General features: G+C 49.3%; 1 protein-coding gene across 11 annotated transcripts in view; it reads right to left on the minus strand.

Annotated features, from left to right (window-relative positions):
• PDE1C (phosphodiesterase 1C) overlaps positions 1–13504 on the minus strand; it is a 366823-nt gene that overhangs the window by 220258 nt on the left and 133061 nt on the right. For 5 of the 11 annotated variants that reach the window (XM_031952715.1, XM_031952709.1, XM_031952761.1 and 2 more), the window contains exon 1: positions 3643–4185. The exons of 1 other annotated variant lie outside the window; for it this stretch is intronic. In XM_031952715.1, coding sequence (XP_031808575.1) covers positions 3643–3743 — 101 coding nt within the window. In that variant the 5' untranslated portion in view covers positions 3744–4185. Of the gene's footprint in view, positions 1–3642; positions 4187–13504 lie in introns of those variants that run through there. 5 more of the 11 variants (XM_031952722.1, XM_031952728.1, XM_031952742.1 and 2 more) reach the window with 2 other exon arrangements.

A 13504-nucleotide genomic window follows, 5' to 3' on the forward strand; every position in this document is an offset into this window, starting at 1 on the left:
ATGGTGGGGAGAAATGAGGGTCACCCTGTGCCCCGGGACAGCAGCCCCGAGTCAGCGAGGTTTGGGTCACGCACCCAGAACTGCGGGCTTTGCCCGCGGCTCGGGGCTTATACTAGTTCTGGGGGAAGGAGAGGAGAACACGTCCCTCACTGACTGTGTGCCGAGTACTGTGCTGAGGGCTACAAGTGCCATCTGAGGCAGGAAGCACGGCTCGGTTCTGGCTTCCTCACTTCAGGGCTGGCGCCCTCCGAGAATGCTCCCCCAGAGCAGCTGAGGCAGCCCATCCCCTGGGAAGGGGCCACAGCCTGGGCCTGGGATCTTATCCCAGCATGAGAACTCCCTTTACCACACAGACCAACCCACGCTCTGGGACCAAATCTCACCCAAAGCAGACTGGGCCTGCAGAGTCCCCAGGACTGACTGGCAATCACATGGCAGGACTTGGAACTTCCCACCATTCCCGGCCAGAGAAGCCGACAAGCCGACCCCGGTGCCCCTTCCCTGCCAGGGTAAAAGGAGGAGTGACAGGGGTGACTTTGGACCAAAGCAATGACATTCACGATCACAACGGATGGACACTAAGGCTGCATCCACGGGAGGAACACGGCTCCTGGCAGGCCGTCCATCCACATACGACTCCCCCCGAAATCCCCGGACAGAGCTATGGCAACAGCTCACCAGCAGTGATTTATTGCCTAATTCACAGCTGGGCAATTTTCAGACCCGACAGGCCATTATAGCTCCATTAGCCCGTGTCCTGATGTACTCTGCTAATTTGGAGCAATAGATCAGGAAGGTGTTAATTTGAACATGCAGAGAAAAGGCAGTTGTCAAGTGGAGAGAGGAGACAGAGACAGAGTACGAGAGAGACAGATACAGAGGAAAGGAGAGAAACAGAGACACAGAAAAAAGGAGAGAAGCCATTTTACATATTTATGTATATGTGTATTTGTATGGCTGTATATACACATAGATATATAAATGTAACATGTATGTATGTGTAGATACACATGTAAATGTAACATGTGTATATGTGTAGATACACATTTAAGTAGGTATATACATATCTATGTAGGTATCTATACATGTGTGTAGGTTATATATGCATGTGTATGTGGGTTATACATGCATGCATGCATGCATATACATGCACATTATATATATGTATGTGTGTGTGTATATATATATTTACACACACACACACACACACACACACGAGAGGATGGGGTGGAGGATTTCCTCCATATGAGGGGACGCTCAGTGTGGAGATTCCCTCCGCCAGTGCTGCTCACTCCCTGATCTGTAACTCAGAAAACAGTGGCCGTGGGCTGGGGTGACTGACCTTCGCTGCCTGCCGGGGGGCGGCCAGTCACCAGTACTCGTTGGCAGGCCCCGGACCGGGCTCCTGGTGCCGGAGTCCGCTCCCGCTTCCCGTGCCACCCGCCTCTGCTACGATGTGACCGTACCCCATGAGGAGACCAGGGAGGGGAGGGCCTGCTCCGGGTCTGTGATCTCATCTCTGTAATGCAGACTCAATGCAGCTCCTCTGCAACTTAAGTCTTCAAGAGCCCGGGGGCCAAAGTGACTCATCCACAGTCCCACGGCTGGTCTCGCCCCAAGTCTCGGAGGCCACTGAGCCATGCCAGAACAGGGGTAAAGGTCACCAGAGTAGTCAGAACAAGAACTATAGTAATCCTTATTAAGATAATTAAAATAATCATTCCCATTATTAATAAATAATAATAAGATCTCATTATTGAGGTAATAAAAATGTAGAATTTTAGGGAGTTTTTCTCATGCAAACATTAGTTCTTAATGTTTTCTCTACATGTCAGAACTACAGGAGTCCCAGAGAGGGCAAAGCAAGGGGAGAGATTTAGAAACACATGAAAGAATAATATTCAACCAGAAACCCCCAGTTCTTCCACCAGACCCAGCACTCCCTAGAACGAAGACGGGTCCCACTATTAAACCACACTCCCTCCTCTGGGGAGCCAGAAACAAGGGCCCTGCGAGCATCCTCAGCAGGAGCTCTGGACGGCCACGGGCAGCCGACCCACGGCCAAGCACAGAGCCTTGGGAGAGCAAGAGCTGGAGCGAGGCACCATCTGAGGCCCTGGAAGGGGCCCAAGGCCCGGCCACACTCGAACAAAGCCCTGGTGCTGGTGGATGACACAGAACCGCCATCTCCACAGGTAGCTCGGGCATCTCAGGCCCAGCGGGGTCACTGACTTGTAGGAGGGAGCTTCCCCCCAAGGGCAGCATGGGCAATACAGCCCAAAGTGGGGAGATCACCCCCTGACAGCCTAGGATAAAAGCGGGCAGCTTGGCCTTCCCGCCTGGTACCCCCATAGCCCAGGGCTTCCTGGCAGTGCCCACATGTGGATGCCCTGCTTGGGCCGGGATTCCTGCAGTCCCTTCCAACTGGGGCAGCCCGAGGCTACCAAAGCCCCTCCGGAAAGCCAATGATTCTGCCTGGATGCCGAGAGGTGACTGAGGAGTTGGCCCCCTGACCCTGAAGCCCCACTCAGGGCCGGGTGACCCTGGTCCCCTCTTGGTGCCTGGAGAAGGCAGGGGTCCCCCCTGCGTCGGGAGAGGAAGTATTCCCAGCACACGCTCCCTCTACCAGGGAAATGCCCTGGCTTGGTTGGGGTTTTCACAAGTCGGCTCAAGGGGCAGCCCTGTGCAGGCGCGCGCCCAACCTGACCCGGAGGTGGCTCCCCTGGCCAGGGCTCCTTCCCTTCCCTTCCCTTCTATTCCCTGGGGAGGAAGGGGGAGCTCCAAGGGGCAGCCCAGGGGGAGGGGAGGAGAGGGCAGCCTCGAGAGCAGCAGGTCCGGGCCAGGGACAGTCTCACATGAGTCTGGCTAACAAGGGGCTGAATCCTCTGTCCAGCTTCCTGACCCAGGTGAGCAATTCGGTGTTTACAGAATACTTGTGCAGTGCTGGCCAGTCTCCTCCTGGTCACCTCCCAGATACACTCACACACACACTCACACTTAGACACACACTCACAAACCAGCACAAACACACTTACACACTCACAAACACACTGCCCCCACCCAGCCCGGGGAAGCCCCCAGCCAAAGCCCCGTTTCTTGCTCCCTCACTGCTGCTAGGAGCCCCCTCCCGGCCCCCCAGAATCCCCCCAGGGAGCCCTTCTCTCCCACAAGCGCTTTTGCTGCTGCCAAAGCTTCTGGGCAAAGTCAGTCAGATGAGATGGGGAAGGGGGAGAGAAGGGACGAACTCTCGGGGTCACATTGCGCAGCCCGGCCCGGCCACCGCTCCCATGACCACTCTCCGGGCTGGGGATTCTCCCCGTTGGAGTTTGGGGGTTTGGCTTTTGTATTTTGCCCAGCGTCCTTCAGGGCACCCTCAGGGTGGCCCCAAACTTTTTCTCCCGGGGTCCAACAATCCAGTCCCCGGCAGCAGCCAGCCCAGGGCTGGGGGGGAGGGGAGGTTGGGGGGCAATTGGGGGTGACTGTAATTAACCAGGAGGCAGATGTGGAATTCCCGGGGCTGTCGCTAAAAAAGCCAGCGGGACGTGGGGCGCAGAGGGCGCTGGGTTGTTGCTCGGGTCACTGGGGGGGGTCGCGCTGCCGGAAGGGGCAGGGGCGGGGGACCCCGAAAGGCGGCATACTCACAGCCCGCGGAGCCGGAGCCAGATCTTCTCGATCTGTTCGGGTTGGAGGTATTTCAGGGAGTTGCTCTCAAATTCTTCGATCTCCTTGGTGGGGGACTCCATGGCTGCGGGGGGAGCGCTGGGGTGAAGCTCCGCGGCGGGACCCCCGGTCCCGGGCAGCGCGCCCCCGAGCCTCCCAGTCCCTTCAGCGGGGAGCAGAAGCCAAGAGCCGGGCCACGGGCCACATCCTCCTCCAGACCCCGCGCCCTGCCCTGCCCGAGGGCCCTCCCCGCCCCTCCGTGGGAGCCCCGGGCCGAGGGCAGCGCCTCCGCCGCGTCACAGTCGAGGATCCTCCGAAGTGGCCCGAGCGGCTGAGGGGGCGCCGGCTCACGGCTGCCCCCAGGTGCGCGCCTCCTCTCCCCGGGCCATTCCCCCCCACACCCCCGCGTGGGGAGTAAGGAAGGGAGGGGCTGGGGCGGGCTGGAGGCAGAGGGCGGCCAGCCAGAAGAGCCAAGGGGGAGGGAGGAAAGAGAAAGAGAAGAATAGGAGGGCAGCAGCGGAGAGGGAGGCAGAGATGGGGAGGAGGGAGAAAGGGAGGAGGCGAGGAAAGGGGGAGGGGAGAAACGGGAAGAGGAAAACGGGGATGGGGAACTGAAAGGAGGGAAGAAAGAAAGAGGAGCGGGGGAGAAAGGGGGGAGAGAGAGGAGAAAAGGAAGGGAAGAGGAGAGAGAAGAACGAGGGCAGGAAAGGAAGACGAGAGGAGAGAAAAGAAAGAAGTCAAGAGGAAGGGAGAAAGAGGAGGGGGAAAAGAAAGAGGAGGGCAGGAAGGCAGGGAAAAGAGGAAGAAAAAAAGGAGAGAAGGAAGGGAAGGGGAGAAGAGAAAAAGAGGAGGGCAGGAGGAAGGAGGAAAGAGAAGGGCAGGAAGGGAAGAGGAGAGGAGAGAAAAGAAAGCGGAGCGTAGGAAGAAGGAGAAAGAGGAGGGGGAAGAAAGGGCAGAAGGAAGGGAGAACGACGAGGGGGAAAAGAAAGAGAAGGGCAGGAAGACGGGAAAAGAGGAAGAAAAGAAAGAGGAGAGAAGGAAGGGAAGCTGAGGAACTGGACGGAGGGGGAGCCGTGCCCTGGTGCCCTCTCTGAAGGGGAGAGGGGGGCAATGTAGGAGACGCTCGCACCTCCTTTGCCCGGCCCTCCGCCAGCTCCGCGGCCGCCTTAGCCGCTGGACTTCCCGGCAACTTTCCCGTCCTGCTCCGCTCGACACTCCCTGATCACTCCGCTGGGCCGCAGGGAAAGTCGCCCTTCCCCGGTCGGGCCAGGGCTCCCTGCCTCCCCGTACCAAGTGCTCTGCCAGCGCAGGCTGGTAATGGGAGGAGGGAGTCTCCTGCCTCTGCTCTCTCTCACAGAACTAGCTGCAGGATGGTGGGGGATTGGCGGGGGGGGGTCGCACGGAGTTACAAAAGGGGAGAAACCAAATGTTGAGAGTCGTGGAGAGTCCTCCCCTGGGGCCCAGCCGGGCGGGCAGTGCTCTGCTCCCCGTCTCAGTCCTCTCAGCTCCACAAAAGCATCCCTGAGCCTCAAACCCTTAAAGAAAAGGAGGCCATTCCTTATCTGCCCAGCCGGGAGACGAGGCTGACGGCTCCACAGGCCCTAGGGAAGCTGCAAAGGGCCAGGGAAGGGCAGAAGGAGGGAGAGAGCAGCCAGAGGCTCCAATTCACAAGCCCGGGCTCTTTCCTCTCCCCTTCCACTGATCTTTCTATATATTAAAGGACAAGTAACCTGAGCCTCCTTAATGGCAGACTGCCCCCCCCCACCCAGGCTGGGGTCATCTTTTCTCCTGTTTTTTCAAAAAGAGTCACAGAACTGGCTCCTTTGCTAAAGTGCCAACTGTCCCAGGAGGAGCACTTGGGCTTCCATTCTGCCCTCACGTGTCCCTCCATCTCCTTCATGTTCGAAAACCGGCTCCCCGCCAGGAGCCCAGCTCTAGCAGGGCATAGGGGGCTGCCCTTGGAACACCTGGGTTCAAGTTCTGCCCGACACACTAGGGGCTGAGTCAATCAAGTCATTCAACCTTCAATTCCCCCAGCCAGCTTTCTGGCGAGTTAGCTCCAGAGTGAGCTGAGAAGAAGGGAAGTTCCTCGGTGCGAGTCCCCTTGACAAAGAAATCCGGGGCCTTCTGCCTGCCCCCGGTCCCATGCAAATGCTTGGGACACTCAGCAGCTAGTTATCCCTTCGAAGGAGATGAAGATCCCAGGGGTCCCTCACCATGCCCCAGGATGCCTTGCGCAGGAACCAGCACATAGGAAACTCTTAACAAATGGTGCCTGGATAGCATCTATTTAAAACCATCAGTAAGCATCATATGCAATGGGGACAAATTGCAACCATTCCCAATAAGATCAGGAATGAAACAAGATTGTCCACTATCACTGTTACTATTCAATATTGTATTAGAAATGCTACTTTGGCGATAAGAATTGATAAAGAGATTAAAAGAATTAGAGCAGGCAATGAGTAAACCAAATTATCATTCTTTGCTGATGATATGATGGTATGCTTAGAGAACCCCAGAGATTCTACTAAAAAGTTATTAGAAATAATCCACACCTTTAGCAAAGTTGCAGGATACAAAATAAGCCCACATAAGTCATCAGCATTCTTATATATCATTAACAAAATCCAACTGTCAGAGTGACAAAGAGAAATTCCATTTAAAGTAACTACTGATAATATAAAATACTTAGGAATCTATCTGCCAAGGGAAAATCAGAAACTTTATGAGCAAAACTACAAAACACTTTCCATACAAATTAACTCTGATCTCACCAACTGGAAAAATGTTAAATGCTCTTGGATTGGGCGAGCAAATATAATAAAGATGACAATACTCCCTAAACTAATTTATTTAGCACTATACCAATCAGACTCCCAAAAAAACTATTTTAACGACCTAGAAAAAATAACAACAAAGTTCATATGGAAAAAGAAAAGGTCAAGAATTTCAAGGGAATTAATGAAAAAAGAAAATCAAATGAAGGTGTATCAGATCTAAAATTATATTATAAAGCAGCGGTTACCAAAACCATTGGGTATTGGCTAAGAAATAGACTAGTTGATCAATGGAATAGGTTAGGTTCAAAGGACAAAACAGCCAATAACTTTAATAATCTAGTGTTTGACAAACCCAAAGACCTCAGTTTTTGGGATAAGAACTCACTATCTGACAAAAATTGTTGGGAAAATTGGAAATTAGTATGGCAGAAACTAGGCATTGACCCACACTTAATACTGTACACCAAAATAAGGTCAAAATGGGTTCGGGATCTAGGCATAAAGAATGAAATTATAAATAAATTGGAAGAGCATATGATAGTTTACCTCTCAAACCTGTGGAAGAGGAAGGAATTTATGACCAAAGAAGAACTAGAGATCATTACTGATCACAAAATAGAAAATGTTGATTATATCAAATTGAAAAGTTTTTGTACAAACAAAACTAATGCAGACAAGATTAGAAGGGAAGCAATAAACTGGGAAAACATTTTTACAGCTAAAGGTTCTGATAAAGGCCTCATTTCCAGAATATACAGAGAATCGACTCTAATCTATAAGAATTCAAGCCATTCTCCAATTGATAAATGGTCAAAGGATATGAACAGACAATTCTCAGATGAAGAAATTGAAACTATTTCTAGCCATATGAAAAGATGTCCAAGTCATTATTAATCAGAGAAATGCAAATTAAGACAACTCTGAGATAGCATTACACACCTGTCAGATTGGCTAGAATGACAGGGAAAGATAATGTGGAATGTTGGACGGCATGTGGGAAAACAGGGACACTAATACACTGTTGGTGGAATTGTGAACACATCCAGCCATTCTGGAGAACAATTTGGAACTATGCCCAAAAAGCTATCAAACTGTGCATACCCATTGATCCAGCAGTGTTACTACTGGGCTTATACCCCAAAGAGATACTAAAGAAGGGAAAGGGACCTGTATGTGCCAAAATGTTTGTGGCAGCCCTTTTTGTAGTGGCTAGAAGCTGGAAAATGAATGGATGCCCATCAACTGGAGAATGGTTGGGTAAATTGTGGCATATGAATGTTATGGAATATTATTGTTCTGTAAGAAATGACCAGCAGGACAAATACAGAGGCTTGGAGAGACTTATAGAAACTGATGCTGAGTGAAATGAGCAGAACCAGGAGATCATTATATACTTCAACAATGATACTGTATGAGGATGTATTCTGATGGAAGTGGATTTCTTTGACAAAGAGAAGATCTCACTCAGTTTCAATTGATCAATGATGGACAGAATCAGCTACACCCAAAGAAAGAACACTGGGAAATGAATGTAAACTGTTTGCATTTTTGTTTTTCTTCCTGGGTTATTTCTATCTTCTGAATCCAATTCTCCCTCTGCAACAAGAGAACTGTTCGGTTCTGCAAACATAGATTGTATCTAGGATATATTGTGACATATTTAACATGTACAGGACTGCTTGCCATCTGGGGGAGGGGGTGGAGGGAGAGAGGGGAAAAATCGGAACAGAAGTGAGTGCAAGGGATAATGTTGTAAAAAATTACACAGGCATGGGTTCTGTCAATAAAAAGTTATAATTATGAAAAAAATGGTGACTGGAGTTTCTTTATCTTTCCAAGGGGATCAGATCTGAGAACTGGGTAACACAGAGTCTCATTCAGTGGGTACTAAAGTGGGCAATTACAGCGGTACCCTCCATCTGAGGAAAGCTGTGTGTGCTGCCCAAGCGCTGCCATCTGCTCCCTTCCATCCATCCATCTGTCAGTCAATCAACAAGCATTTGTTAAAGGGTTTTCTCTGAGCCAAAAACTCTTCTGAGCACAGAAATACAAAGGGAGTCAGACAGTTCCTGCCTTGGAGGGGCTCACAATCTATGGAGGAGCAACGTCTATACAAGGTAAATAATTATAACCAAGTTAGCATCCCCACACACATTCTCTCATCCAGGAGACAAAGGGAGAACAGGGAGTACCTGAGGGGGATGAAGGCTCTGACCAGAAAGACTTCTGCTGTTAAATGCCTCCAAGCCTGAAATCATCCCCTGCACTGTCAACTTTCCAGGATATTTTTTTCCCAAAAATATCTTCCAGGAACAAACATCGCTCTTCCCTCTCCCCCTCATCACTCCCAGCGTTGGGAAAATAAAATAAAGACCAAACTCCAGTTAAGAAACATGCAGCATCAGGCAAAACAAAGCCCCACGTTGGCCATAGCCAAACGCCCCAGTGCCCCAAGTTCTTCATGCCTCGGCCAAGAAGCGAGCAGCGAGTTTCACCTCCGGAAGTGCAGCTGGGCAGAGGGCTTAGGCTTTTAGTTATTAAAGGCTGTCATCATCACGTGAGCTGTTCCCCTTCTGAGACCGCTTGGATATAAACGTTTTATCTGGTTAGGAGATGCTGTCTCCACAGAGAAGTGATGGGTTCCAAATCTCATCCCTTAAAATGGACAGTTTCATCAGATCACGGCACTTCACTATCACCTGTCACCTCGAAAGGAACTTTGCCCCACTTCCAAGGCACTGAGAAAGAAAACCAGGGTCATAAGTTATGCTGTTAGCCTAGGTGATCTAGTTCTAAAATTACACGCCTGTGAACTTTTCCTGGGGGGAGGAGATGAGAAGGAAACCCCCAGCTCTCTGGACTGCCAGTGACTTCCCAGGAACTGCAGAGTAGTCCTAGGGATGTCACTCCCATCCCATGGCAGGACAGATGTTACTACAGGACACTGGCATCCCATCGGGTACATGAGCCCCCTCCACTGTAGCCAGGCTCTTCTCAGCCAGACCGGGGATTTCCTTGAGTGGGGACCCCCTGCTGGGGCAGGGACTCCATAAACACCAATGATCCATAACTCGACATCTTAGAAGCTGACCCAGGACCAGCCTAAAGTAGCAGAGATGCTCATCACCTAGTATGAGACTACAAGTGAAATTCCCTGCCCAGAGTCCCACAGCTGCTGGGTAACAATGGCAGGATTTGCACTAGGGTCTTCCTGCCTCTATGGACAGCCTCCCCTCCGCCATACCAAACTAGCCTCTGTATAGAGACAATGTATGATGCCTATGACTCGATGATTATAATCACATTAAAGTATCAAATAAATGCAGATATTCTCACAAATAGCAGAAACTCTATGACACGTTACTCAAGACTAAAAGTGTTTAGCCCCTACTGAATACCTAGCAATCACATGACCAGAATTATCCCTCAGGAACTCAGTCTCTTTCAGAAACTAAGAGATGACTAAGAAATACTCAGAATATCTAAGCAACATGGAAAGAAAAACTTTCAAAATGCAGCAACAGAGAAGGCAAGGGGAGGAGGAGAGGAGGGGAGGGAGGCTAGAGGCCCTGAAGGCCCTGCCAGTGGGGGGAGGTGAGGTGCACCCAGCACAGCGGCAGGGGTGGGGGCACAAGACTGGCTGGCTCTTCTGCACTAGGTTTGGTGAAGGACTCTGGCTTTCACCACTGCTAGGAGGCTGGCTAGCCGGTCATTCGTTTTTCTGTCCTCAACAATTCCTAAGGACCCTCGAAGAAGTCATGGAGGGTTTAAATAGCACCAGGGAAGCAAGTGTCCACCCAGACCCTCCCCAGAACCGGGGTATGATAAAACCATGTCGTTCTATTCTCCTTTTTAATTTTTCAAAGCTTTTGTTTAACAACAGGGCCCTCCACCGCGATCCAAACTGCCTGTTGCTCCGGAGCACCCCCAGTTTCACCAGGAAGACATGTCTTCCCTTGGTACCCATTAGAGGGTAAGCCCCTTGCAGGCGGGGTCCTTTCTGACAACTTCTGCCCCCCAGAGCTCAGCACACGGTAAGTACCTAACAAGTGTCTCCTGACTGGCCGGTGCTGACCCAGTAGATCCCCTCTAGGATCCAGAAGTCCAAGCCCTAGAGTCATCACGGTCTCCAAGTGCATCCAGTGGCCGGGAGTTGTACTTAGCAGAGCTAAGCCGGGGACCGGGAAACACAGAGAGATGGAAGTGGGCTTCGTGGGCTGGCCTGGCCTGGGCCAGGTGCTGGGCCGAGGACCGCACAGAGATGGCGACCCCACGGCACAGCCACTGCTGTCAGGCCCGCTTTACGTGCAAGGAAACAAGTGAGCTGGCTCAGTCTGGACCCAGGCCTGACCTTGAGGCTTCTTCACTTCCCAGAGTGGCTCTGGGCCCATGAGGCATCCAAAGCTTCATCTGCTGCCCAGGCAGCACCAAGACTGGCCCAGTGAGGAAGGGGTGGCTTGTGGGAGCCCACTGAGCGAGCGAGGACATGGCCAGTCCAGCAAGAAGCTCTCTCCCGCGTGGGCTCCCACAGCCTGGCAAGGAAGGCTGCACAGAAGCAATGGGGCTTGAGACGGGCACAGGAGCCCCAAAGACAACTGTGTGGTCTCATGAGTGGAGTCTGAAAGAGGCGAGTTCAAATCCAACCTCAGACACTGCCGTATAATGCTGGACGAGTCACTTCACCTCTGTCTGCCTCAGTTTCCTCATCTGTAAAAGGGGGGCAAAAATAGCACCTATCTCCTAGGACTGCTTTGAGAATAAAATGAGATAGTAATTATAAAATGCTCAGCACAATGCTTGATAGGTCTTAGGTGCTGTACAATTCCCTTCCCCCTCGGCCCCCATCTTAGCATTTGTTGGGGTCAGGGAAGCCAGTTACATGGACCTGCAATCAGTACAATGTCCCAAAGTGAGCTCGTGGGCCCCAAGGCTTTAAGGCTAGGCTGGGAACTGGGAGCCACGGGGCAGGAAGAGGGTACTCTAGAGCCGCCGGGACGGGAACCCAGATCCCCCAGCAGGAGTGCCCCATGAGGGATAATTGTACCCTAAGCCTGTGGTAAAGAGAATGGTTTACACAGCTCTGAGCTCCTTCAGGGATGGCAGTGGGGAGGGAATTGGATATAATTTGGGGCAAAGCAGAGTTTTTGAGGAAAGAAATAGGAAATAGGGCTGGAAAGAAATTGGCAGAAAGACTGTCAGAAGAAGGACTTAACAGCCAGCTCAGAAGTGAAGAAGAAATGGCCCCATACAAATCATATGGTGGAAGAGAAGGCAGAAGACCTGAGCTCTAACCTCTAATGGCTATTTAACTTTGGACATCTTCTTAACCTCTTCAAGCCTGAGTTTATTCATCTGTAAAATGAACATAATGATACTTTCTCTACTCCAACCTCCCAGGACTGTTGTAGGGAGAGAATCTGCATTTTTTAAAATTTTAAAGCATTTTATCACTGTTCATTTCTTACAATAATTATCATGATTTTTAATTCATTCTGCTGGCACTGGGGAACTATTGATGGTTTTTGAGCAGGAGATGACATGCCAAACATGTTTTGATTTCATAATTGCTATGAAGGGGAAATAATAAATACACTAACTGCTCAGAACACAAATAGTCATTGGCTTAAAAAAATACAAAGAAGGAGGTAACCAACCCTCTCCATCAAAAAGTAGGTTTCTTAACACTCCTCTCAATGTTTCTGAATGTTTTCTAAACAACTGAAGACATTTTTATGGTAATTTACAAAATAAAATAAAAGTAAGAATCTCACAACTCCAAAACAAATTTTAAATGGTTTCAGATTATCCCATCTCTTCTCAATTGTTTGATTGGTCTTATACAAAGACGGTGAGTTTAATTCTTTTGTTTCCTTTGGTCCATTGAGAAACAAAATGAGTACATGGCAACAAGATTATACGCAGATCAATTCTGATGGACTTGGCTCTTTCCAACAATGAGATGATTCAGGTCATTTCCAATGATGTTAACCATGAAAAGAGCCAGCTTTACCCAGAGAGGCCTGTGGAAACTGAGTGGGGATCACAACATAGCATTTTCACTTTTTTGTTATTTGCTTGCATTTCGTTTTCTTTCTCATTTTTTTCCTTTTTGATCTGATTTTTTTTGTGTGCAGCATGATAACTGTATAAATACATATATGCATATATTAGATTTAACATATATTTTTTACCATGCTCAACATATATTGGACTATTTTCCAGCTAGGAGAGGGATTGGGGGAAAAGAGAGGAAAATTTGGAACAGAAGATTTTGCAAGGGTCAATGTTGAAAAATTATCCATGCATATGTTTTGTAAATAAAAAGCTTTAATTTAAAAAAAGAAAAAATGAGAGTAAGTTCTTGATGAGGCCTTTCAATATCCATATTTTTGAGAGGTGAAGGTTGATAAAATTGACCGGATGGGTCCATGACCCACATACCCCTATATTTCATTCCTATATTAAAATATCCCATCAGAGCTTGATTGATGTTGATATTTCCACTCCTCTGATGGAAAGAGTTCTCGGGACAGGGAGTGGGACCTGATTGATGGGGAGAGAGGGAGACAGAGAGCCAATTTAAAAGCCATTAGTATGCAAACCCAATTTCAGGAAGAGATGATAAAATTGCTGATGTGCCACAGCCACCACGGTTGAACCACAAAGACTCAAATACATATATCATTAAGTGGCTTTGAAATTATCTTGGCTAAATGTAAATGAAGAAACGCAAGTGATTATCTTCAATAGAACTGGGAAGTACTTGAAGATCTTAACTAAAACATTTGGAAGGATAAAGTGCTGAGTCCTTGGAAAGGGTGCCAATCAAGTCAATTAAAAGAAGAGTATATCAGAACTCATTCTTCTTTGGGGACAGAAGGAGCAGAAAATCTCTTGGTTCCTTCTAGTTGTATAAAGTCTAGGAAAAGGAGGATTTCAATAAGTTCATTCCCACTAAAACATATTCCCAGTTATAAGGACTTCTCTGGGTCATGTGGTAACCTTATATAAGGGAATCTATAGCAATTACCCTTTAGTCCTCCATTTTTAAAGAGTAATAT

The sequence above is a fragment of the Sarcophilus harrisii genome, chromosome 1 (assembly GCF_902635505.1).
Source record: "Sarcophilus harrisii chromosome 1, mSarHar1.11, whole genome shotgun sequence".
NCBI lineage: Eukaryota > Metazoa > Chordata > Mammalia > Dasyuromorphia > Dasyuridae > Sarcophilus > Sarcophilus harrisii.